This window comes from Grus americana, chromosome 23 (genome assembly GCF_028858705.1).
Source record: "Grus americana isolate bGruAme1 chromosome 23, bGruAme1.mat, whole genome shotgun sequence".
NCBI lineage: Eukaryota > Metazoa > Chordata > Aves > Gruiformes > Gruidae > Grus > Grus americana.
In genome coordinates this window covers 1,991,488-2,014,766 of record NC_072874.1, presented here as the reverse complement: position 1 = coordinate 2,014,766, position 23,279 = coordinate 1,991,488, and the positions used below count along the sequence as shown (strand labels likewise).

General features: G+C 41.6%; 1 protein-coding gene across 7 annotated transcripts in view; it reads right to left on the bottom strand.

Moving 5' to 3' along the window:
* The window catches only part of ZMYM4 (zinc finger MYM-type containing 4), a 45,501-nt gene extending 22,913 nt beyond the window's left edge, over positions 1–22,588 (bottom strand). For 4 of the 7 annotated variants that reach the window (XM_054802443.1, XM_054802437.1, XM_054802438.1 and 1 more), the window contains exons 1-9: positions 22,284–22,588; positions 9,782–9,824; positions 8,846–9,373; positions 7,195–7,262; positions 6,432–6,602; positions 3,579–3,657; positions 2,880–3,132; positions 858–1,032; positions 529–741 (exon numbers count right to left, since the gene is read on the bottom strand). In XM_054802443.1, the coding sequence (XP_054658418.1) occupies positions 529–741; positions 858–1,032; positions 2,880–3,132; positions 3,579–3,657; positions 6,432–6,602; positions 7,195–7,262; positions 8,846–9,373; positions 9,782–9,824; positions 22,284–22,325 (1,572 nt within the window). In that variant the 5' untranslated portion in view covers positions 22,326–22,588. Of the gene's footprint in view, positions 1–528; positions 742–857; positions 1,033–2,879; positions 3,133–3,578; positions 3,658–6,431; positions 6,603–7,194; positions 7,263–8,845; positions 9,374–9,781; positions 9,825–13,986; positions 14,016–17,437; positions 17,709–22,283 lie in introns of those variants that run through there. The other 3 variants (XM_054802439.1, XM_054802440.1, XM_054802441.1) reach the window with 3 other exon arrangements.
* Between the last annotated feature and the right edge of the window lie 691 nt (positions 22,589–23,279).

Sequence of the window (23,279 nt, the reverse complement as noted above, 5' to 3'; positions counted from 1 at the left end):
TCAAGTCACAAAATGAAGTTACACTATCTTATCAGAGGGCAATTTTTCCTAAAGTAATTGCATTAAAATAAGTCAGTCAAAAATAATTGAGCTATTATAATAAATTAAGGTTCTCTCAACTGCTCAGCTCTTTAAGAGACTCCATTATAATCAAATTAAAATATTAAAAATTTAAAAATTAAAATCAAAATTATCAACTAATTATTACTTTTTCTCTCCACTTAATTCAAATGCTACAATTTAACAGAGAATACTCAAACAGGGAGCATCTCAAAGGCTGAAAAAGTCACGGCAGACCGCTGCCGAGTGGTCCCACTGTGTCTTCTCTCACACTGGAATACTCTGGTAGCCAGTTCAGTGGTAAGGGAAATAGAGCAACATGTCTGGGCAAGGATTAAGCAGCAAATGGCAAAAGGAGTTATCTTAGACCAAGACAGTAACTGAAATAATCAACTGATAGATTGGGTGTTTCTTAAAACACCCAAAATCTAATCAAAGACATATTTTTCCTATTCTGCCCAAATATACCTGCTTGTATGCTGTCACACATGTTGAACTGCAGAACTTTTTTGACTGTCCCTCTATCTGAAGCATGTGACATTGGCCTGAGCCGCTGTAGCAGTATCCTCCGCAATTCTCGCAGCAGTTCATGGTCAAGTTGTTAGCCGAGCGGAACTTGGAGAAGCAAGCGTCGCTGCAGAGCTTGTGTACAACGTTCTGGTAATTCACTTCGTGTCTAATCTGGAAGAAAAGAAAGAATATATAACAAGAACAGAAAGAATATGTATGCTCATCTCGGAGACAGCAAGTTGTCCTCATCTAAAGGAAATTCAAACGAAAAAGAAGTTTGCAATTACCACTGCATTCTTCTGGCACATGCTGCACTTGGTTGAAATGCTGTTGGTATGAATAGTAACAACAGGTTTCCTTTTCAGTTCGTATGTAGAAAGACAAGACTGGCTGCAGAAATCCTTACTGGAGTTTGTATTGTCAAACTGGGCAGTGATTACATCCTTTGGATTTAGAATGTCTCTATGGAAAAAAGAAAAACAAACAAACAAAGAATTAATGCTGGTTTCATGTCAACTTGCTGTCCTTTCTTTTTCTGCAGACTAAACATTCTCTAGAAGAGGGTGGATTCATTTAACTTAAACCTTTTCTTTTTTTGCTGTTCTAAGTACCTGACTTAATTTTTCTTTTCTTATTAGGAAAATAGTTTAAAAGTACAATTCTCAAGTAGATATTTGGTGAAACATTTTGTACCTGGACTTAAGAGTGGCCTATAAATACACCAGGTTGTATTATTAAATCTTCTCAAAAGGAACTGGGAAAAGATAACTGATTTGCACAGTCTTTGCTAAAAAAAATAATAATTAGAAAGCAGGATATGTGGAATAATTCCCTTTAACAATGAAAATACCAATCATAATGGGGTAGGGGAAAAAGAGGGAAAAATGAAGGGTCACAATTTCTAATTCCAGTTCCGTTCAGTTCAAAACGGTCTGACTCGTACGGTAACTTTCCACCCCTTATCTGCCATCTACAGTTCTGTTTATTTGTTGTTGGATTTAACAAACTAAACTTTCTCCTTATTTCTTCTCTCTTTTGAAACAGTCATTCACAGAAAAGTTTCAAAGCCCTTAAGTCAAAAAACTAGGAGGAAACACTTATATAATTTTCTTGGTTGGAAGGAAGCCGCCTTCTGTCAGAGGTAAACCATTTTTCAACAGAATAAATACAAATTACAACCAACACTGCTAAACTTTATTACAAGGTCTTTTCACACTAAGACAGCAAGAGAAAAGAATAATTAATTGAAGTCTCAAGTTTAAGTTCAGTTGACCTTGTAAAACTGAAAGCAATAAATTTGTTGTTGAAGAAATGATGAACAAAGCAGCATTGCTTTTGCAAAGTAACTTTCATAACTAAAAATAATACATATGAATAATTCTCCTCTATAAACAGACTGTGGCACAATCAGTCTGCAAAGTTATTTATTTGCCTCAACTTAATGGTATAGTAATCCGACATCTTAAAAAGCCTGCCACAAAGGTCTCCTTTTGCTAATTTGGACATCGTAAGACAAATGAACACAAAATTTTAGGAATTAAAATGTTTTTTAGAGCTGAAGATTCAGGTCTGTGTTTCCAACAGGACTGTGGAAAATGTAGATCTTTTTTAAAGAATTTTTTCAAGTAGGCTCACAAAAGCAAACCTCACCTTTCCACTCTAGGCCTAGGTAGAAAGTAACTGATTTGGGTGCTCAAATCCCAACTACCTACAAAACTCAATACATTTCATCTCTCTACATCTTATAAAAGCAGCAGTGACATGTTTCAAAGAGTTAAGACCTACAGAAATCTAAGCTCACAGAATGGAGCCAGACTGGAAAGTTAATTTTTTTTTTTAAGAATCTAAGGAAATATCCGGCCTTGAATATATTATTTTACCCATGTTTTATTTCATTTTAGGTATTCAGTAAATCCATTTTCATCTAGAAGAAATAATACATAAAATATTTTTTTAAATGTACTCGTTAGTGGTTTTGAGAGTACAACGACATTTTAAAATGGCAGAAAAATGTAGTACCTTTTGAAATACAGTTTTTCATATTTGGCTCATTTAAATCAAAAGAAGACAAGACGCACACTTAACAACAGAGGCTTTTAAATCTACGTGTATGCAAAATCCAATTAACAAAATGAAACTGAAAGCGGGCAGATCAATTAACAAATAACTATCGGCCACGATTTTTTGAAGGGAAGCGTAACAGAAGTGGGCATTACAGAAACAGTGTGTTGCGTAAAAAGAGAATTGAAGCCTTTCACTATCTGCTTGAATATCACTTATTACTAGAACAAATTAAAACAGTGTCCTACTTTGAGCAGCTTGAGCAGGTTTTCTTGGTAGAAGCTGGTGGGCGAGAAGCTGGAACAGTGTATCCAGTGAGGCACAGTGTGGAGCAGAAGAGCTGGGTAGAGCCTTTCCTCTGGTATGCAGTTTGCCCCTTCTGCAGGATTTTTTTACAGCCAGAACAGGAAACCCGAACAGCTGTGGTTGGAACTGAAGGAAGCATTTTACTCATGCCAGAGGATGCCACAGCAGGCTGGAAACCTGATGACAGCTGTGGAGCTAAAAAAAAAATAACACCAAAAAAAAAAAAAACCCACAGAGAAAACATAGAGTAACTGTTACATATGTATTGCACATAATTCACTCGTGTGCAGGGGGCAAGCACAAAGCTTATGACTTTATTTGGGTTGTCAGGGTCTAAGGGAGAACTAAATAGCAGATGAACTCTTCGTAAGCACATGCCCTGTGCTGGTTTTCTGCATAGTACACTGTTTCAACCATTCTTAAGACTGAGAACGCACTTTTAACATCCCTTTCACATTTCCTTTGCCTCAAAAATACAATTATTTTTCAATCTCTGAATTTCATTGTCTCTAAAACAAACTAGCTCTTTTTTTCTACTGGGGTCAGACATAGGAAATGAAACACAGAATAACCTGCAGGACTATTTGCAAAGGTGATATATTTTACAGATTTAAGTGAAGTTATTCTTGTCTATTCCTTACCAAGAGGACTGCCACTGACTGAAAATACAGCACTGATTTTCAGCTCCCCTTCCTGAGTTTTTGGCTGTTGGCCGTACTCCTAAAACAAAGGGAAAGGAAAAGGAGAACAAATACACACATGTAATAACAGGTTACATGATTTCCATTCTTTTATAACCCTGTATTGAATCATAAGGTCCGGGAAGGCAAAAGTGAGACTCCTAAGCCTGCTCCAAAGGCCAGGTTTACAGATGTTGCTGTATGAGCACCACACACAGACCCTGCTCAGAGGTTCACAGTGAACTACAACCGAGGGTGTCGTGTAGGACTGGAAAAGCGCGGGCGCCTGGCGCATTCCCCTTTCCAGCTGTACTCCGAGACACCTCAGAATTCAGCCAGACAAAGCTTAAGAGAAATCTCTGCTTTCCACTCACTCAAACTTTCCATCTAGTGCTTTGCAGTCCTTGCCCCTGCTCTGTGAAACAAGCTTTATCTTCACATTCATAGACGATAATAATGAAGTGGAGTCTGTACTTAACCACGAATTAACAACCTTGCAGGAGGTTAAGGTGAAGCTTTGCAGCAGGTCAAAGCTGGCACCACTCGAGCCAGACCATCACAGTCCCAACTTAGACTGGCTTCAGTGGGTGAGAATAACCTCACATTTTCTACAGGATGAGGAAATCCCTACAGACCATCGCTTGTGGAATAGCTGACATACTATAAATTACTAGCTTACTCCACAGCAGCTATTCATGCTCTGACACCATGCTTCCTGCCCGTGCTCTCCCTAGAAATCTGAACCACAAAGCAGCTTGTAACATTCTACATGTAAATCTTAATAGGCTGAAAAGCATAATCTCTTGGACTACGGAGATGGTGAGATTTAACCTACTTACAGTCATTTGAGAGTGGTGAGGGCATGATGTCATGTTATGACTGAGCTGAACTCACAGTTGCTGTCTGGCTGCAAGGTAAGCCAATTCAAAATCACTAAGCAAAATTAAGCTCTCCCTTTTCAGAGGACTGCTCCCTCAGCTTAAGCCGTCTCCTAAAAATCACACATCGACACCCACATATTATACGCTATAACTTAACACTTTTGACTCCTGTGGAAAAACAACAAGTTTCTACACTAGGACATTCAAACTGTTTCTCAACAGGTTTCCCAGGAGAACAGGCAATGGTATTTGTTCATCATGCGAACCATCAGACAGAAAAACTCAAGTCTCAAGTTAGAGAAGCTTTTAAGTTGTGTGTGGGCATGCCATGATGACAGGTTTTAAAGCACCATATTTTTTTTAATATTACAATTTTAAAACCTGTTATTTGCAGAAATACAGTTTTTTAAGCATTTTAACTGCAGTTTCATCCTTAGTCAATACTAGTAAAAGAAATGGAGGCAAATCCTGACATCAACTGTGCATGATGAAGTGTAGTTTCAAAGTAGTGTAATGGTGCTGAAAGGCAGGAACCTTCAGCTCCAACTATAGGTTACAGCAAGAAATGCTCTCATCTTCCAAGATGCATGAAAGACCAAAAAAACCCATATTCATTCCAATCTAAAGCAAAACAAAATGAACCTCCATCAATTCTCATACTTTTCCAGTATCAGGCAGAGTTGAAAATTACAGGATTTTACTCCAGGAATTAATATTTTGAAGAATATGGTATTTGATAGTTAAATTCTTCAAGTCTTCACTTTTACTTATTAAGACAATCTTTGATAACCACAGACATCTGGCATTGCATTCCCCACAAATCCACACAGTAGATGCCATCTTGGGAGGACAAGACAGATTTAACAACCTACACATGGTGTGACATTATATAGGCTTAAGGAAAAATAAAACCAAATAATTTCATGGACACTGAACAAATCAGAAGAGCAGTGAAATCTGAATAGTTTCAAATACTCGGTTTACTTCTTTATTTTATTAAGCCAAGAGTATTATTGGAAAAGAAGAAAAATGTTGGGAAGACAGGCCCACAGAGAAGAAGAGGGATAGCAGAAGCACACAGAATGATGCTAGAAAAACTAATGCCTGCACAAGAACACCAGCACTCTAGTGTCGATGCGAGTGGGATGAATCACCTCAGGAAGTTTTGCACACTTTTAACTACATGTAAAGTCAGGCACGTAACCCAAGTATTAGCAGTGAGGAGACAAGAATTGCAACCCAGATCATTTCCCTGGTGTCACACGGCAAACCAGTGGTAAAGAGACCGGTCAGAGCTCAGCAATCCTTGCCCCAGCACCGCTCAATCCAGAGGTCAGACTTTCTCCAGTTTGCAAGAACAGAATGTTTACCTGTATCACCATAAAAAAAGTCAGTCTCAAATGAGAAAGTCACTCTGACACATGCTTAAATTGACTTCACTGACGTGTACGTATTTAAGTAGTCTGCTAAGATAAGACCTCTAAGTGTTAATTTACAACAAGAACAAACGACGAACCACTGTGCTCGCTAAGATAACCTTTCAGAGGGAAGGAGCAGGAATAGCACTGTTTCAACTACACATCTCTGACTGTGACTACTCACAAAATATTCAATAAAACATGATTTACATCTTATTTCCTAGTGAGACCGAGTTGAGATAAAGTGTCTATATTGCCAGAGATTCAATAATGAAAGTTTTACAGCACTTTGCTTTGTCTCTAACTGAAAAACAAAACAGTTTCAGTGACATGGTAACATGACATCAAAAAGTTGGGGGTTTGGGTTTCATGGTAGTATAAGAGGGAAAATCCTTCTACTAAACTATGTTCTTCAAGTTAAATTTCGGTCAACAAACCAAATAAATTGCTGAATTTATGTCCAGCTTATGCGGTCAGCTGTCAGACCAAAATGAGAAATGCAGTGGGAAACTTACCTCGGAATTATCAGGTTCATCTTTAATTTTGTCTAATAGTCCCTGCTGTGGGGCCATAGCTTTATCATATTCGTCATCCAAAGGCTCCTCCTTAATTCTAATATTTGGTGCAAAGGAATTCCCCAGCTCTTGTCCAATAGATTCCTTACTAGAAAATAGGTAGCTAGACTCCTGAAACAATAATATGAAAAAGAATTCACCCTCCTGCATCTGCCATTAGGAGTTGGGCTGCTGCCAAGGGGAGTTTCTGTTGCAGACCAAGAGAAATGGGTCCTGCCACCAGAAGGTGGGAGAAATGTTGGGCAGCAGCTGCTGCCTCTACCTCCCTGCAGCACCCTCTCTCATCCCACCCCCAAGCCTTTTCACTCCTCTGGACACAGCAGAAGCCACCCAGCTCTCTAAGTTGGTTGTCAGTAGGGGCATTCGGTTGTTTGGGCAGTGTCGCCTGTTGATGCAGCTGTTCCCTGTCTCATCTGGAAAAAAGGCAGCAGGTCAGATGGATGCATCCAGGTCTAGATTCGGCTCACCAGTCAGTCAGACCATGCTGAACGTGAAAGTGGCTACCAAAAGAATCCTCAATCCAAAGAGAGGGTCAGCAAAATTTTACAAAATTATATGCACTGTTTAAGTAGCAAAGATGTCTAAGAGTCAGAAGATCAGTTTTCTTGATACTCAAATTTACACTCAAATACAAAATACGTATTTTGAATTATTCCAGTATATTGCTGCACTTGCAAAAGTGTGTGAAAGATCTATAGCTTACCCTGAAGTTAGTTTCTGGAGTTTGTGGCGCTAACTGCGTCCGTAATGTTTCTTCTACTTGATTATGAACTGAGGAAAACATATACATTAAATATAAATGAATACAGATTCCAACGCATTTCCTTTAAAACTATCTAGAGTCTCATACTGATCCCCAACCCCATAGCCTGACAGCACCTCAGAAGTATTAAACTACTCCCTTTCTCCTCCCTGCAAGTAAGATGGCAATCCTGAAAGAGAATTGACATTTTATTATTCTACTGGGTCATTATCTTCCCACTCCAGCAAAATGGTTGTAAAATTCTGAGGCAAATTGTTCATTCAGAATTTTCTACACCCCAGTGTGTTCTGATCTCTCCCATGTTTCGACATTTAAATCAGAAAATATTTTTCAGAGCAACAATGTTCATCCTCTTCTTTGCCGATCTGGTCTTTTGCCTTTTCCTTCCTTCTCAAGAAATAGCAGCTTATGCTTTTTTAGCATGAATCTTTTAAGAATTCTGGATTTGCCTGGATACTGGATGCTGCCTATGAGCATTTACTATTGCTGTTCCAATTACTGACTACTCTACCTGAGGCTGCACAGCTTTCAGCCACAATCTTATAACTGTAGGTATTTACAATTTTCTGAAATACGTCTTTTGCACAGAAATATTCTTCACTTGTTATCTACCTGAAGGTAAAAGTAAAGAGACATCTTTAACTCTATTTTAAAAACATCTGTATTGCTTCTCTATCATTTGTGCAACCTGGAAGCACTGATTTTAAGATGCTGTTACTAAACACACAAAGTTTAAAGATCAGAATTGTAAGCTGTGAATCTGAACAAGTAGCCAGGAGGCTCTCGCTCGCTGGCCTACCCTCTCTCCAGACAGTCTTCTGAATGAAATTAAATTGCATGTTCCAGCCTGGTTATTCTTAACTCCTTCATTCACTGTTCTACTGTGACTTTCAGAGCTTGGGAAGTCAAAAACAAGTGTGTGGGCATTGAGACTACTGGTGACCGTCAGGCTCCCTCAAATGGGAAATGGATTACAGGCATCCTTGGTTCTCTCCATGTTGGCTGGGCAAAGTCCAAGACACAAGTATCTGAGGAAGGAGGAGAGCAGTCTCCCAGGAAAAACAGATCTCAAGTTACTCTCTGGCTTAATTCCTGCAGACACTAATACATTTCTAGCAAGCCTATCTGTTGATGCTCTATCAAATGCATACTAGTTTAAATACATATACGTTAATGAAGAATTGGTACTTTGCTCAAAAAAAATCTTTCCTGGCCATCAACTTAACCTAAACTTCATCATGTTCTTTTAAGGAGTTCCAAGGTCTATAAAAAACAGTGAGAAAAAACAAAAGGAAGCTTGAATTGTCACCCAGCTTGGTTTAGCAAACCACAACAACAAAGGATATGTTGAGGCTTTGAAACAAGCTGTGGAGGATGAGACCCCCCGCAATGCTGCCAGGCCCTTTTGCAAATCCTACTCCTAATAGAGATCGTTGTATTTCAGGGTTCTTTATAAAATGCTTCCCTACACAGAGCTATGCAGGTTGTCTTCAACAAGTTGATGTTTTTAATAACTAGCCCTATTGCTAATTTCTGTCTAGTTCTTTCTTCCTCTTTGCTGGGTAGCCAGGTCTACGATGTCAACAGTTACCTGCTTTGTCAAGAAAACTGCTTTTCAATCTAGAATCCATATCTTTAGGGATTTTTTCCAACCGTTTTTCACGTTCTTGAAAATGTCCTTCTCTATTCTTGTCCTTGGCTGAAAAAGTCTCTTTGCCATTATCTCTTGTTATGCTAAAATCTTTTCGAATTGATTTAAATACAGGGCCCTGCTCAAATGGTGAAGTGAGATCCTTTTGGATTGCATTCTGAATCTGAATTTCTTTTTCACTGTCCAATTCATGTTCTGTAACTCTCTTGCCCTCATCCAGATGGTCTTCATCATGAATCGCTGAAGAAAGAGTGTCTTTTGGAGTGAAATTTGGATCATCTTCATTGTCACTCCCTACAACAGGTATGCCTGCAAGATCCCCAGAGTTCAGAAAATAATCATCATCATCATCCAGCAGTGAGTTTTCAGATCCTGTTCGATTCTGTATTCCATAAGAGAGGCTGTCGAGGGCAGGCGTTAAGTTGTGATCAGTGTCCTCAGACATTTCTGCATCCAGAATTTCACCACCTGGGGAGGAAAAAAACCCATAGAACAGTCAGAAAATTCACCAACTTTATGTGTAGCAAAGGACAAGCGTAAGTGTCCTTTGCTAATCTGTCTGATGTTGCAATTCCTTGTATACTCTAAGCCTTCTTGGACCAACATTACTGATAAAACATTGCTGACACAAGAAACAGTTCTGTCCCACTCACCGCAGAGTGAAGCAGAAGCTGAACTGAGTAAAACTAACCAAAGAAAGAAAAAACATTCACTTTCTCTTATCTCGTTTGTAACACTTGTGGAGAAGGCAATGCAGGGAGGGAATGAGTAGCAAAGGCTAGGAGAAGGGCAAGAGTGTCTTTTTCAGCAGCAATGATACTTCTAAGAAATGTTTTGTGAAACTATGGCCTTATATAAATAAATAAAAATACTTACATTTTTCTGTAATATCAAATACCGCATCAGATTTATCTTCAAACTGTAAAAAGGAAAGCACTACATCATTATCTTGGTCAGCTGCCACATACTTTGCTAAAAAGTATCCGATCAAAACCAAAACCAACAAGGATCACAATTCCTCCTCCTTCCTTTCTTGCCCCAAGCAAAGTTCTACAAATGAAGGCCTTTATGTTACGGAGAAGTCACATTCACCCTACCAAGTTCAGAAGTACACAGAAAAAGCACACAATGAAAATTCAGAATTCAGAGAAGGTGGAGGAGAGAGGGGAGGGAAGGGAATGTGAAAATTTTCACTCCTACATGAGATATTTGTACCAGGTCAAGCTCATCAATTCTGCCCTCTCTGACACTCAATGAGCCTTCATTTCCTCTGAACGTTATAAACAGAAAACCAGCAGCATGTACAGCTCCCACTGGTGTGGGCTGCAGAGACCCAAAGGTTTCATCTCTCTCACAAGGAATGTCCCCTGTCCAGGAGCAGCGAAAGGTAACGCTTAAGTTCCTAACAGGAGCGAGACAGTGAGTGTCAGCATGAGCGCAATCAAAGAAGAACCAGATGATGACTCCGAGCGCCGTACAAAACATCGCTTCCATTAAACATTCGCCGACAGCCGTTAAAGTTGTCGGCACGCTTGAATGCCATCTGAAGAAGTGTGTGCACTCAGCATACTTCAAGTTTCCTTTAGAATGTTCAACTCATTAGCATCCTTCCTTTCTGCCCAAAAGATAAGAGCAATTCATTTAAATCATCTCTCCTTTCTCTACATCTCCAGCTCTGTGCTTTCTTTTCTGGCAGATCCTGCTCACACTTCAATTCTTAAGCCATCTTAAGGAAAGTAATGGGATTTGATAGCAAAGGGATGATCTCTAATTTCATTTAACTCAAGTCATTTACTTGATAAATCGGATATTCCACAGGCCAGCTCTGGGAAAGGATGACAACATATTGTCACAGGATTCTTCTGATGGCAAAGAGTCCATCGGTCTCTTTCCAATATCACTTGCAGGTCTACAAAGACAAGCTAGCTCCTTCAGATTAATCTGACACACATGGAATAGTGAGGACCTGTCCAGCATTGTGAATACCAAGACGCTTTGATACTGCACCAAAACTTTCCAGCTCTCTGAGCAGATAGTTGAAGCTGGAAAAGTGAAATAGGGCACCAAAAGAAAATAAAAAATTACGCTATTCCACAAGGCTGATGCAAGTCTATTCGCTGTAATTATCTAGAGGAAAAACCAGTAAGGAAACACCTTCCAGGAAGGTTTGCAAGGCCTGAGTTCTGTTACTGCTATAATGAGTGTCTCCAGAGACACAAGTTTAATGTTGATCTAGAAGTCCACTTGTAGTCAGCTGAGTTTACACTAGTATAAAGTTAATCCCCATAAATATTGGATATACTTAGTGCTAATACTAGATGCTGAGGACAAGGAGAGTGGTAGCGTACCATTTTTATAGAAGAAGAGAAAAAGGAATTTGTTGCCATTTGATAATAATATCAGAGTATGAAACCTTGGCAGGCAAAACCGATAATCTAGGTCCTTTCTCTACGCTGACCTTCCTTGATCGTTTTCTTGTGTCCTGTCAGTAATGCTCTTTCTTCTCCAAAAAAGTCTCAGACAATTTGCTGGCAGGACAAGAAAAGTTTTCAGCTGAGATGAAGCATTAGATCATCCTTTTACTGGAGCAGGATTATATCAACGTAGTTCTTTGACTCTTTTGAGATACAGAGGACCTGTGGGGAAGCATTCTAGGTTCTACCACAATCCCGGTTACCTTACACATCCAAACCCTCAGTATTCCTCCTCCTCTGGTGAGAACAAATCTTTTCATACTAAGTGACAAAACCAGAAATGCTGTTATTAGGAAAATAATACATTTTGCAGTCTGGACCTCTCTAAGGGTTTCATTCAAAGAAATGACAACATGCAAGTTAGCACAAGGGGCCACCTGCCAGAGCTGTTAGGGACTACCATAAATATTTTGGCCAAGTTGGAAAACATTTACAATCTACCTGGAAGGAATCCAAGACACTTCCCAACCACAAGGTCATCCTAGGGAAAAAAAAAAAACCCAGCCTATTTTGTTTCTTTTCTACTTCTTTTGTGAGGCTATCAAAATAAGAGATCATCTTGAATATTTTCTTCCTTTAAAAGGTTTTAGGATACAGAGCACGATCTGTGTCTGTGCTCAAAAGCTTCCATTGGAAATATTTATAAAAGAGGAACTTCAGCATCTGATAATACTAGCAGGGTTATCTAAGCCACAATCTAGTTTCTGATGGTGAACAGCATCAGAACTCCCACATGGTGTAAATCCAAGGAGAGGAAACCAGGGGAAGTGTTTGTATGCTTGTGTGTGTGTATACATATGTATCTATGTACACATAAATATATATCTCTCTCTCCCCCCAATAAATGACTCATTCCGTAACTGTCTATAACTGGACTATGCCCTGAAATGAGGGCTCATATACTTTTTTTTCTGAATTAGTGTGGGATATTCACTCAATTATATATACTTCTGTTCCCTTCCTGAATCCAATTACAATCTTGTTTAATTTTGTATATCATTACATAAAAGTATATCACCTTAATCAGCCATATAAGTTGGCTTTCACTGGATTATGGTCTTGTATGAGACAGAAGTGTAAGTAATAATGCCCAAATTACTATTTCTACATTATTCTATTACATTTCTGCAAGGCAATTCCCTCTCTCACAGTCCTCATACTTCCTCCTTTGATTAGTCATCATCCACTCTTAATTCCCTCTATTTCTTCAGATCAGATTTTTTAAAATTTGGTGATTAGTGGAACAAAAGCACTCTAGAGGCAAACATGAAACCAATCCACCAGATGGCATTTCCTATGGATCATTTTTGACAGATCTAAGAAGCAGCACCTCGATATCCCAGATTAAGTTCTAGATAGCTACAAAATGGAAAGTATCCGCAACAGAAAGTTTTCTGTTAAAACACTCTAGGCTTCAACTCCGCAACGCAGTCCCCAAAACATACTTGTAGATTTAAAACAAAACTCAAGCATATCATATTTTAAAATACTGTCATTTACACCACTTTGGCTACTATTTTGCCAGAGAATAACTTACAATATTTAGTGCTTTTAAGTAGCAAGCGTTTCCTAAGAGTTTAAGACGGAACAGTTCAAGTTTGATATTAGCAAAATTAAATGGTGTAGGATATATCTTTCTTAGTGACTCTGTCTCATTAGCTAGCATTGTACGCAAGAAAATGCTCTGCCTAATCAGGTTGTAGTAAATAAATAAATGAAACAAGAATACAGAAATGATGACAAAACAATTAGGTATTCCTGGAAGCAATGTCTTTTGCTTTAAATTAACTACTCTTTACATAAAGACATCAAATGCTACTAGGTACGTCACTATTTTTTTGTAATTGTACATCAGACTCTAGGAAAACAGTGTTACATCCTCAGCACTAACCCGTCTTTGCTTGGAGCGGGTGACAGAAGGACACTGTTTACACTTTAATACAATCTGCTAATTTGAAATAACTAAAAACCTGTTCAATACTTTAATGGTGTTCAAAGTTGCCATAGCATCCATAAATCAAACAATTAATAGATTATATTTGTGCAATATAAAGAGAGAAGCTGCCTAGAGCTGCAACCTTATTTTGTATGCAAAATAGAGAATTTATTTTAAAAAAATAAAGAAAACAGCTTTACATACACAGGCACATATCTTTCTAGCAAGCCTTTTGAAGTTTTATCCTAGGTTTTACTGCATCCATAAGCAAACTGTGGAAAGGAAGCAGATGTTAAGAAAATTGCAATTAAAAATAGTCAGAGATGATTCTCAATTTCTTGTCTGTACAGTTTCCTTGTCCCTACACGTACAGCACAACCCCCCCGCTTCAGAATTCATTAAACTGATAAGGAGGACACCGTTTAAAAAAACCCAAACCCAACAACAAAAGTAATTTAAATTGGAATTGTTATTCTTGAACCAGGTGCGGTGAGCTCAGGAAGCATCCCCTGACCTTTTACACATGACATCCCTGGAAGGGACGCCAGGCAGGCAGCCAGTCGCGCTGCACCCCTGCTACGGGAAAACTCCGCAGCAGGAGCAGAATGAAGCAGCTGGTCTCTCCCGGAGCTGCTTTCCACCGAAACACTGACAGACCTATCGATTCGTACCTTCGGAGCACCTAGGGAGGGAAGAGCAGAGGGTAACAAAGAGCCAGCCTGCCGCAGATACCTGCTACAGGAAAAGAACCGCTGCGGCAGGAAGAGAACCCGGCGGGGTCAAGGCGAGCCATAGAGCTCGGCGCACGGTGCCGGGCCTGCAGAGCCCCCTAGCAGCCTCGGCTCCGCGCCGGACAGCTGCCCGCACCGGCCACCGCACGGCCCGGTGCCCCCGGGAGCCCCTGCGGTTTGGTGGGCGGGGGGGGCTGCCCATTGCTCTTCACGGGCAAGAAGGGGGTCAGAGCCGTGAGCAGGGAGGGGAGAGCGTGAGCGTGGCAGATATTGTGAGGTGTGTCCTTGAGGCTTCCCTGGGCATCTGGGCTCAAGACTTCAACAGATTATTTTTAATCACTATTGTAGTCTAAGGGTAATTAAATGGATACTATGACAGTTATTTTTAAAGGCAAATCCCAAACAATCATCTATGCGTGTAAAAAGACAAAGGCAGGCATTTTTCAGTCTCTTGTGGCTCCCAATCCTTCTGTTGAAGAAACATGGTTTCACCTTGCATCTCACTTACGCATCTTCAATTTTTAAGTGTCAGGAAAGAAGATTTAGGCATGTGCTGCTGCCATTCCGTTTGTGTGTTTTTAGAATTCTGACTGATTCACCAGAAATCACGGGGAGCAGTTCAGCATGTTAAGCGTATTGCCCCTTTCTGTCCCCAGGTTTTTCTGACATTCCTGAGTCTTCTGAATATTCACAGGCCAATTCCAAACAAAGCCCCGTCGACCTTATGGTTTCCATATCCACCAAGCACACACACACACAGGCTGTGTACTGTTGCCAACCTATACAGGGCCAAGTAGATGAGTCTGTCAAACACACAGAAAGCTACAGCGTACTGTACTTTTCCTGAATGATCAGTGGGTTTAATCTATAACTACAAAAACCAGAGGGAGATCCGAGCGCTTCTCCCATCCACCCACAAAACCATGGATTTGAGAAGGAAGCAGCTCCACACAGGAAGGCTTCACCTTGCAATGGTTTTTGCAAAGACACCAGTTTGATGTGCTGATCTGAAGCCTGCTAGACATGTGGGCTTTGCCCACGCAGACACAAAACACACATCAAGCCCACAAACCAAGACATCCACAATAAAGGCTTTCTTTTAAAAAACAAAGAACTTCTCCCCTCAAAACCTCACCCCGGCAATGCACTGAACTTTCCTGCTGCTGGTTAAGACGCTCTACAAACAACCGTTGATGCTGGGATTTTGGTTACACTAAATCTGTAAGTGAGCTGAAATAAAGATAATTCCTATTTCTCACCACGGAAGTCAGAAAAACTAAACTGAAGTTACATGGATGTAAATATCACCAAAATCAGAGCAGAGTCCATATCATAACAATGTACGTTTCTGCTGTGATCCTCAGCAAATAATTGCTCCAAACCAAATATTTCAGTTCAGTTACATATTTTAGCATCCCACAAGACAGCATTTCCCAGATTACAAACTTACTTTTGGCCAAAGCTTTCAAAAGTATAGCTATTTAGAAGATTATGTTCTGCAAAGCATGCAATCCCCTTAATTCCATTTAAGTGAGAAGCTGAGTAGCTCATTGAGAGAGAGCTACCACCATGTCTTTTAAGGGAAAGCCAGTCCATATAATACAACTAAGAAGCAACAAGGGTAACAATCTGTGGGGAGGACAGCACCGTAGCCTTGGGAAGATCCCTCTACTCAATGTCTCCCCCAAGAGGATAATTAACCATGTTAGTAACTGCTTGCTACTAGTTATGTTACTAATAGCAGGAAAAAAAAAAACAACCCTCTGTAAATCAATCTTTAAAGAAAGTGAAACATGTCTAAAACCTAAATCATCTGCTTTTCATTATAATCTGTCCTCAAATAAGAAGCCTACAAGATGGCTCTGCATGCAAATCGGGAAAATTTACAAATGTAGCACCTTCTGCTTGTTGATAAACACAGCAGGGATTATCAGCCCTGCTTCACAGAACGGTTTAGATGTTAATAGGCCCACACTGGTGAATCATCTCATCTGCCATTAGGTACCACAAGTCTTTTCCCTTCTCGTAAGAGTTCGCTGCCAACAACAACAATTGGTGGTGAAAACTGGAGAGCCTGTATGTATGTCCAGTTCTCTCTATTTCAGTATTCCTGTCCTTAAAGAGAGAAAAGCAATCATGGGATCTGCTTTATTCTTCAAAGTACCTTCCTAACCCAGGCTTCCTCTTTGCCTGCTCCACATCTCTTCCACTTTCCTGTACAGTTCTATGATTATCTCCTCTCCTGCTCTTATAAAAACTGGTATTTGTCTCTTTCGGGTGGCTACAATTCCAGTCCCATTGGTAGTTGTTGCCCTGGTTGTCTTCTACTTTTTCTTTTCCTATAAGAAGTAGTTCTTACGATAGGTAGCTTAGCTGATGTTCCACCTTCTTTGCAGATATTATTACAAGTATCCAAGGTTCTTCAGGATGAAATGCCTGAACACCTGTGAAAACAGGCAGAAAAAACACTAGTACTACGTGATCAGAGCTCTCAGCAAAGCTCCTGTGATTGCTTCATGGAGCACTCGAGAACTGCCCTGTTCTGTGAACAAACAAGACGGTTTGCACAAAACGACACGAACAACTATCACAGCGAGACAGTAAAAACCACTGACCCATGTCTGCTTGATTCTTCTGCCTGCAAGTAAGTGATGGAGGTGAAGCTTGCCTTGCATAGGCATCCTCCCCTCAATGAAACTTTCTTCCAACATACTTAACCAATCGATTTAGTAAGTTTTGAGATAGCAGAAATTTTGCCAAAAACCACAAAAAGTGTAATTTTTTCATAGAGCACTATAACAACTCCTACCAGGCAATCTTAAACATAATAAAGGCCTGTTAATAGTCTGCATTCGCTAAATAGTATTTCATAAAAGCTTTCTTGAACAAATAACACCATTTAATAAAGATTAAATCTTTCCACTTACTTTCTAGACTGCTCTAACAAATATCAAGATTCAAAAAACTACACAAATAAGTCATCGAAAAAATAACAAAAGAAAACAAGTACTCCGAATTTTCCTCTGTAGGAACAACTGTACAGTTGTGCTAATTCTGTCTCAGGTTCTTCTCACTGAAATTTAGACAACTGAACATTAGTTTTTTAGGCTAGTGATTCAGGTTTCCTCTCTTTCCAAGGGAAATGAAAAGATTCCTGCAGCAGCAATTCAGCCTGCCCTGGGACTGGGCAGATGATCTTCCAGAGATTCCCATCTCTTAAACTGATGGCAGAGAGTCCAGAGAACCTGGGCAAGACTAGACAGATAACTCTTTTATGGGTACCGCTTAGAGACTGCAAATGGAAAACATTTATTTCTACACTTTCCTTTACACTGCTAAGAAAGTAAACCCAAGAATCTCCTATCACAACTACCTGTCCTGTAGTTCTCACCTACAATACGACACAGTCTGCGAAGACCGTGTCTGCACAGGCACAGCAGACTGACACACACAGGCAATGCCGCAGTGTTTGTGGTTCAGCAGAATCCAGGATTCTTGGATCTTGCCTGGGCTCTCCTGGGCCACCCACCAGTTTGTGCTTTCTGACCACCACCACGACAGCAAAAGTCTAGGACAGAAAGATTGCTAACTCAGGAGCAAGAGTCAGGTTTTTGATAGTAAACTTCTCCAAGCTCTTAGAAGACTTCAAATAATGTCCTGAATCTGGATCAGCTATCAAAAGGGAAAAGGGCCAAATGTAAAATTTAACTTTTGGGTTTGTTACCAAAAATCTGATGTAATAAACTTTGGTTATAATGATAATTGATTATCATACATTTTTTACTAAAAACTTCACAGGTATTAGACACAACACACTTTAAAACTATCTAATGTATATGCAAGTCCTTTAATACTTCAAACTACTTTTAAGATTAAAGAGATATATCTAAGGCAGATAGCAAATATGGTAACCAAAACTAAATACATTACCATCATTCTTCGATCAGTATTTACAGAAAGGACAGAATATACCACACAACTTTTGGATCAGTACCAGTTCAGTAAAGCAAAGTTACAGTCTTTTTCCCTTGAAATTTCTGAGTAGCACTTCCAGAGAGTCAAAGGACAAGAGTATGGCAATACAGGTCATCTACTCTAGGCCATGAGGTTAGCACCAAGCTGCAGCCTGCTCGATACTTAAATCGGTCTCCCTTTTCCTGATACGGTTCAGAAGCAGCTTGTGATAGCAGATTTCAATCTCTTTCAAACTCAGCTGTCATGTCGCTTTTGCTTCAGCCCGGTATGAGCTTCTAGAAATAAAGTAACTGCTCCTGGGATCAGCAACACGCAAGGACTAGTTTATTACGGCCTCACTCCTGCAGCACTCATGGACCACTCTACTGGACCTTTCCAATAACAGAGTTCATTTTGTCCTCAAGTTATTTTCCCAGGTTGACTCTTACCCACCCTCTTTTTTATGTTTCCACAGGACAACTAACTAAAAACCCCCAACCTTGTGGGTGTACTCTATCCATCTCCCTCTTTTGCCCCTGCAGAAACACAATTTTTTTCTATTAAAGAACATAAGGCAGACCATAGGCTAAGATGATAGACAACTGAGAGCACACACGATTCTGCTAACATGCCATTGATGAAATATTTGCTGCTGGAGAAGCCTTATTTTGAAGAGTTTGGACGACAGCAGAGAAGCAGCGTTACGAGCAAAAGCAGGAGTGAGGTACAAGAGCACTGCTTTTATGCCATTATCACACTTATAAAATGGATGATGGAAATCATCTGAACAGAGTCGGTCATTGACAGAAAACCTTGAAGAAAATTCACTAGATAAAACTTGCTACAAGACATGTTTAGGGAAAAGCCACTGTGAATTGGAATGTCTGGAAGGAACGATGGGATACAACAGTCATTAAATGAGAGAAAAGTTGAGATAACCACTTCAAGAGCATTGGGAGTGATTTCAGGATTAATTTCCACTATCCTCCTAATCATGCAAAGGGCCTTGAAGTGGGCATAAAGAGCTTACTTAATTTTTCTGTATTTTAGACAATGTGGAAAGTCCTAATGTAAAAGACTGAGATCCGTTATGCTGATTTCCAGAAGGTGAACTCAAAGATTATGACTTCAAAGCATCCCTTGAGAGGTGCACAAGCCTTTGCAGACATGTCTTCTTCAGCCTTGTACCATTCAAGAGCAGTTCACTAACAAAACTTTCTAAATGAGATGATCTCCTTCAATTTTTAATTAAAGCCATGCAAAATTAAAAATCTTTTGCAAACAGTTGTTTTATTGGTGTAGACACCCAGGTGTTCACCCATTCAAACAAAATTAATTTCCAAGAGCCCAAGTGTCAAATTTCAGCAGTTAGCACTGTACACCCCAAACTGTCCTGTCTGGTTCAATGGGTTGACAGAGTATTGTCGTAAATAAATGATCATTCCATTCAAAACAGAAACTGTTCAAGACAGTGATATTATATACAAATTAAAGTTGAAGTGCCACAAATATTTTCATAAACTACATAAATAAACATACAAGCAGATACCTTTTAAGTTCATCTTGATATAATTTAGTAAACATGAAAAGTTAAATATGTTGATGTATTTTCCTTAGAAAATACAACAGTTTTGATTTGGGGCAGAAATTAACCTTCTCTAAAATAACAATTTAGGCATAAAAACTTTCCCCATACTATTAAAATCAAAATTAGACAAACTTCTATGTCAGTCTGACATTGGCAAAAACTTCCTTTTTTAGTTTGTTGCTCGTTATCATGGATTGAGCTAAATGATGGCAAATGCTTCTCAATGGGCTTTGCAAAATGCCAGTTTCAGTGTATGCACTTCTGGAATAATAATATTTGCAAAAGATTTTAATATTGAAAAGAACAATTTTGAATGCACCAGCACTTGCTAAGATCCTCTCTGAAGACATTATTAAATTAGTCTTTATTTTTTCCATACAAAGGAAAATAATTTTTTATAAGAAATTCTCGTTATTCCTTAGGCGCAGGATTTGGAAGAGTCCATCACCTTAACCTCCTGCAGAATGGGAACTGGACTGCCATGGGGAAGAGAAATGGGATACGCAGGTCTTCCAAGACCTCATTAATTATGGCTTTAATGGAAGATACATGAGTCTGCCATATTTACAGTATGCTAGTCTCATTCTTCACAGGTTCCATCAGTCATCTGAGCAGCCAGGAAGGATTCACTTCTCCCCACGTTCTGCAAGAACATCTTGATGCATAACTGGTTTTGTGATGGGGAGATGAGGAAATTCACCTCTCAGACTGAAGATTAGACTGACACAATGCAGGAAACTGGTGCCACCATTTGTTATAAAATCTCACAGAAGCCTTTCTGCCGCAGTTAAGATTAACCTCACTGTCAGATTTGGGACTAGGAAGGTATTTTCCTTTGAGCTAGATTGGCAAGTTGTGTTTCCTCTTTCCTTCCTTACTTGCCTGGGACAACTGCCAATTTCCAGGATCACCCCTAAATTTTACCAAACAAGTTCTCTGTTTCTGCAGGAACACTGAATGTTGTCAATGCCAAGAGCAGGGGAGGCTTTCCAAAACGTACGGGGACATGTGGAGCAAGAACTGGTGGAGACTTTTGGACTTACCACCTAGGGATGATTATCCAACCAACACATAAACGGTTTTTCCTGACACCAATGAAGATGATACTAACTTGATATTTTTGTCATTCCTTAGCAGATAATTGGCAAGCTTAACAAGAAAAAAAAGGCAATCATGTTTTTTTCTGTTGGTAATATCAGATCACTTGACAGATAAATTGAGCGTATGAAGGCAACGAGCATGAAGAGACACCAGGATAGAGACTGCACCACGTCTGTGAGCAACCTGTTCCAATGACTGACTGTCCTCACAGTGTAAAAGCATTTCCTTACATCCACTAACATTTCAATTACTGGGAATGAAGTTTAATTTAAGATTTCTTAAGTTATTGTCCTACATGCAGCCGTTTCCCTTTAAACTTCTTGCAGATAGCCAAAATCTTGATCCCCCAAAGACTTACAGATTTATGTAATATCTGTGAGCAATTCCGCAAAATTCTTTGAGTTTGCTCGTAAGTAAGCGCAAGTGTCTGAAAGACGTGGGTCTGAGACAATTCAGTGAGGACGTTCCTTTCCGTAACCGCAGAGTAGCCAAATGACGTCTGTACAACTCCTCCAATTAGACCCTGAAGGTCAACTCTTCTGTTTAGCAACAATTAGCTTCACCGCAATCACAAGTTTCGTGTTGCCTGAAATACATTCAGCAAATTAAACTTCTCTCAGATATAGGAATGGAAAACTTGAGCTGGTGTTCTTGTCTTTCTCAAGGCTGGAGAATGGGAAAACTTCTTCATCTTTGGGAAAAGGGAACTGGACAGCTCAGAGTCTTGTAGTGAACTATGGGAACTTCCACATGACTTCGAAAGTGACTCAATCTTGTTTCTATCAGAAAGCTCTCAGCCAAAAGTTACATGCACACAGGTAAGAGGACACGACTCGTTGCAAGATTATTTCGAGCACTGCTTAAGAAGTTATTCTCCCTCAGTTACTTCACAGGCTACAAGGCGTGGACGACAAAGGACCGTCCATTTGGTTAAAAGACAAAGTGTTTCTTCAAGTAGATGAGTGTGGCCAACGTACTTCAGGCCAAGTCTCTGGGTTAGCACAGCTAATGGTACTCACACAATGGTGCTGCCTGAGTACCTAAGAACAAGAAGAAACTGCCATCTTGATGACTATGGTTTGAGATGGACAATTGAAATAAATTTAAAAAGAGCAGCAAGAACACTGTGTTTTAAACAAGGAGACAGACGGTGATGATGGATCCTACTTAGCTGTGAGGTTATTATTTGAGTGATGCCAAGACGCTTATGCAAACGATGCCTGGACACTCTCCTTACAGAGAACTAAGAGAAAACTGAAGAAACCTTGAGGCAGCGTGGCTCAGAGGCCGGAGGGAACAGCACTGCTCGCCGGCCTGCAGCCAGCGGGCAGCTGCGACGCGCCCGGCCGGGGGCCGCCTGTCCCCGGGCCGTAGGGGGCCCCGCACGCCGGGTCCGGCCGCTCGGCGCCTGGGGAGGCTCTGGCCCCCCCTGCCCGCCGTCAGGGCCCTGGACAGCGGCAGGAGCCGCGGCGCCTCGCACGCTGCATCCCGGCGGCGCTCGGCGATGCCCGGCCGCCCCGGCCCCGGGCCCCTCCCGCCCTGACCCCGCCCCCTGACCCCTCCCCTTTGACCTCCCCTCGCGCCCCCCACTCACCCTGGCGCGGGGGCCGGGCCCCTCCTCCTCGGCCTCCGCCATGTTGCGCCCCCCCCCCCTCCGCTGTCCCAGCCCGGGGCGAGGGGCCGGGGGTCACTCCCTCTCAGCCTTCCCCCCCGCTTCGGGGGGCGGCGGGGGGAGCGTCCGTGGGGTGCCGGGGCCGGCCCCGCGCCGTGCTGCGGCAGGAGGGGGCTGGCGCGGGGGCCCGGCTGCTCCTCAGGGCGGCGGGGGGGTCGGACCCGCCAGGCCGCGAGCCCTCTTAAAGCTGCAACGACAAGCCCAGCGCGGGGACCTAACGCGCATGCGCCGCGCGCCTGCGCACAGTCGCGCGTCCCCGCCTCCCGGCCCCCCCTGCGCAGGCGCACTGGGGCCTCCTCAGGGCCAGGCTGGGTGGCTCCCCCAGAGCGCCAGGACTGGGGGGGGGGCCAGGGCGGGGGGCGGCCCAGCACTGGCACCCCCGGGCAGGCTCGGGGCAGGAGGTGCGAGGCTCGTCCTGGGACGTGTCAGGTCTTGGCGGGCCTCGACTGGCCCCATGGTGGCCACAGGGCCTGTGACCTCGTGGCATGGCCGCCAGGCCCGGTCTGTGGTGGTGACTGGTGGCGGTGGTGACGGGCCGGCCGCGCCTTGCTTCACCTCACATTCCGCCAGGCTGAGGTCTCTGGCCATGGCGTGGTGCTCCTACCTCAGCGCCACCAGGCCACAGCACCCGCCTCATGACATGACACCTCCATGGCGCCATGCTCACACCGTGCTCCCCCGCATCCTGCTTGCCCCTGGGACACCCCCCTCGTACCCAGCACCAGCGGTGGGGCTGTCCTGGGGGATGGATCCAGTGATGGCGGGGTAGACCTGGATTGTTGCGACTTCCCTTCAGGAACGCTCCAGAAGTTGACATGTTGGACTCGCGGCCTTCCTGTTGGAGAGGGTATGTATTTGTTTATTCAACTAGATGCTCAACACAGTATGAACCATAGTTTAACAAAGTAATTGCATTCC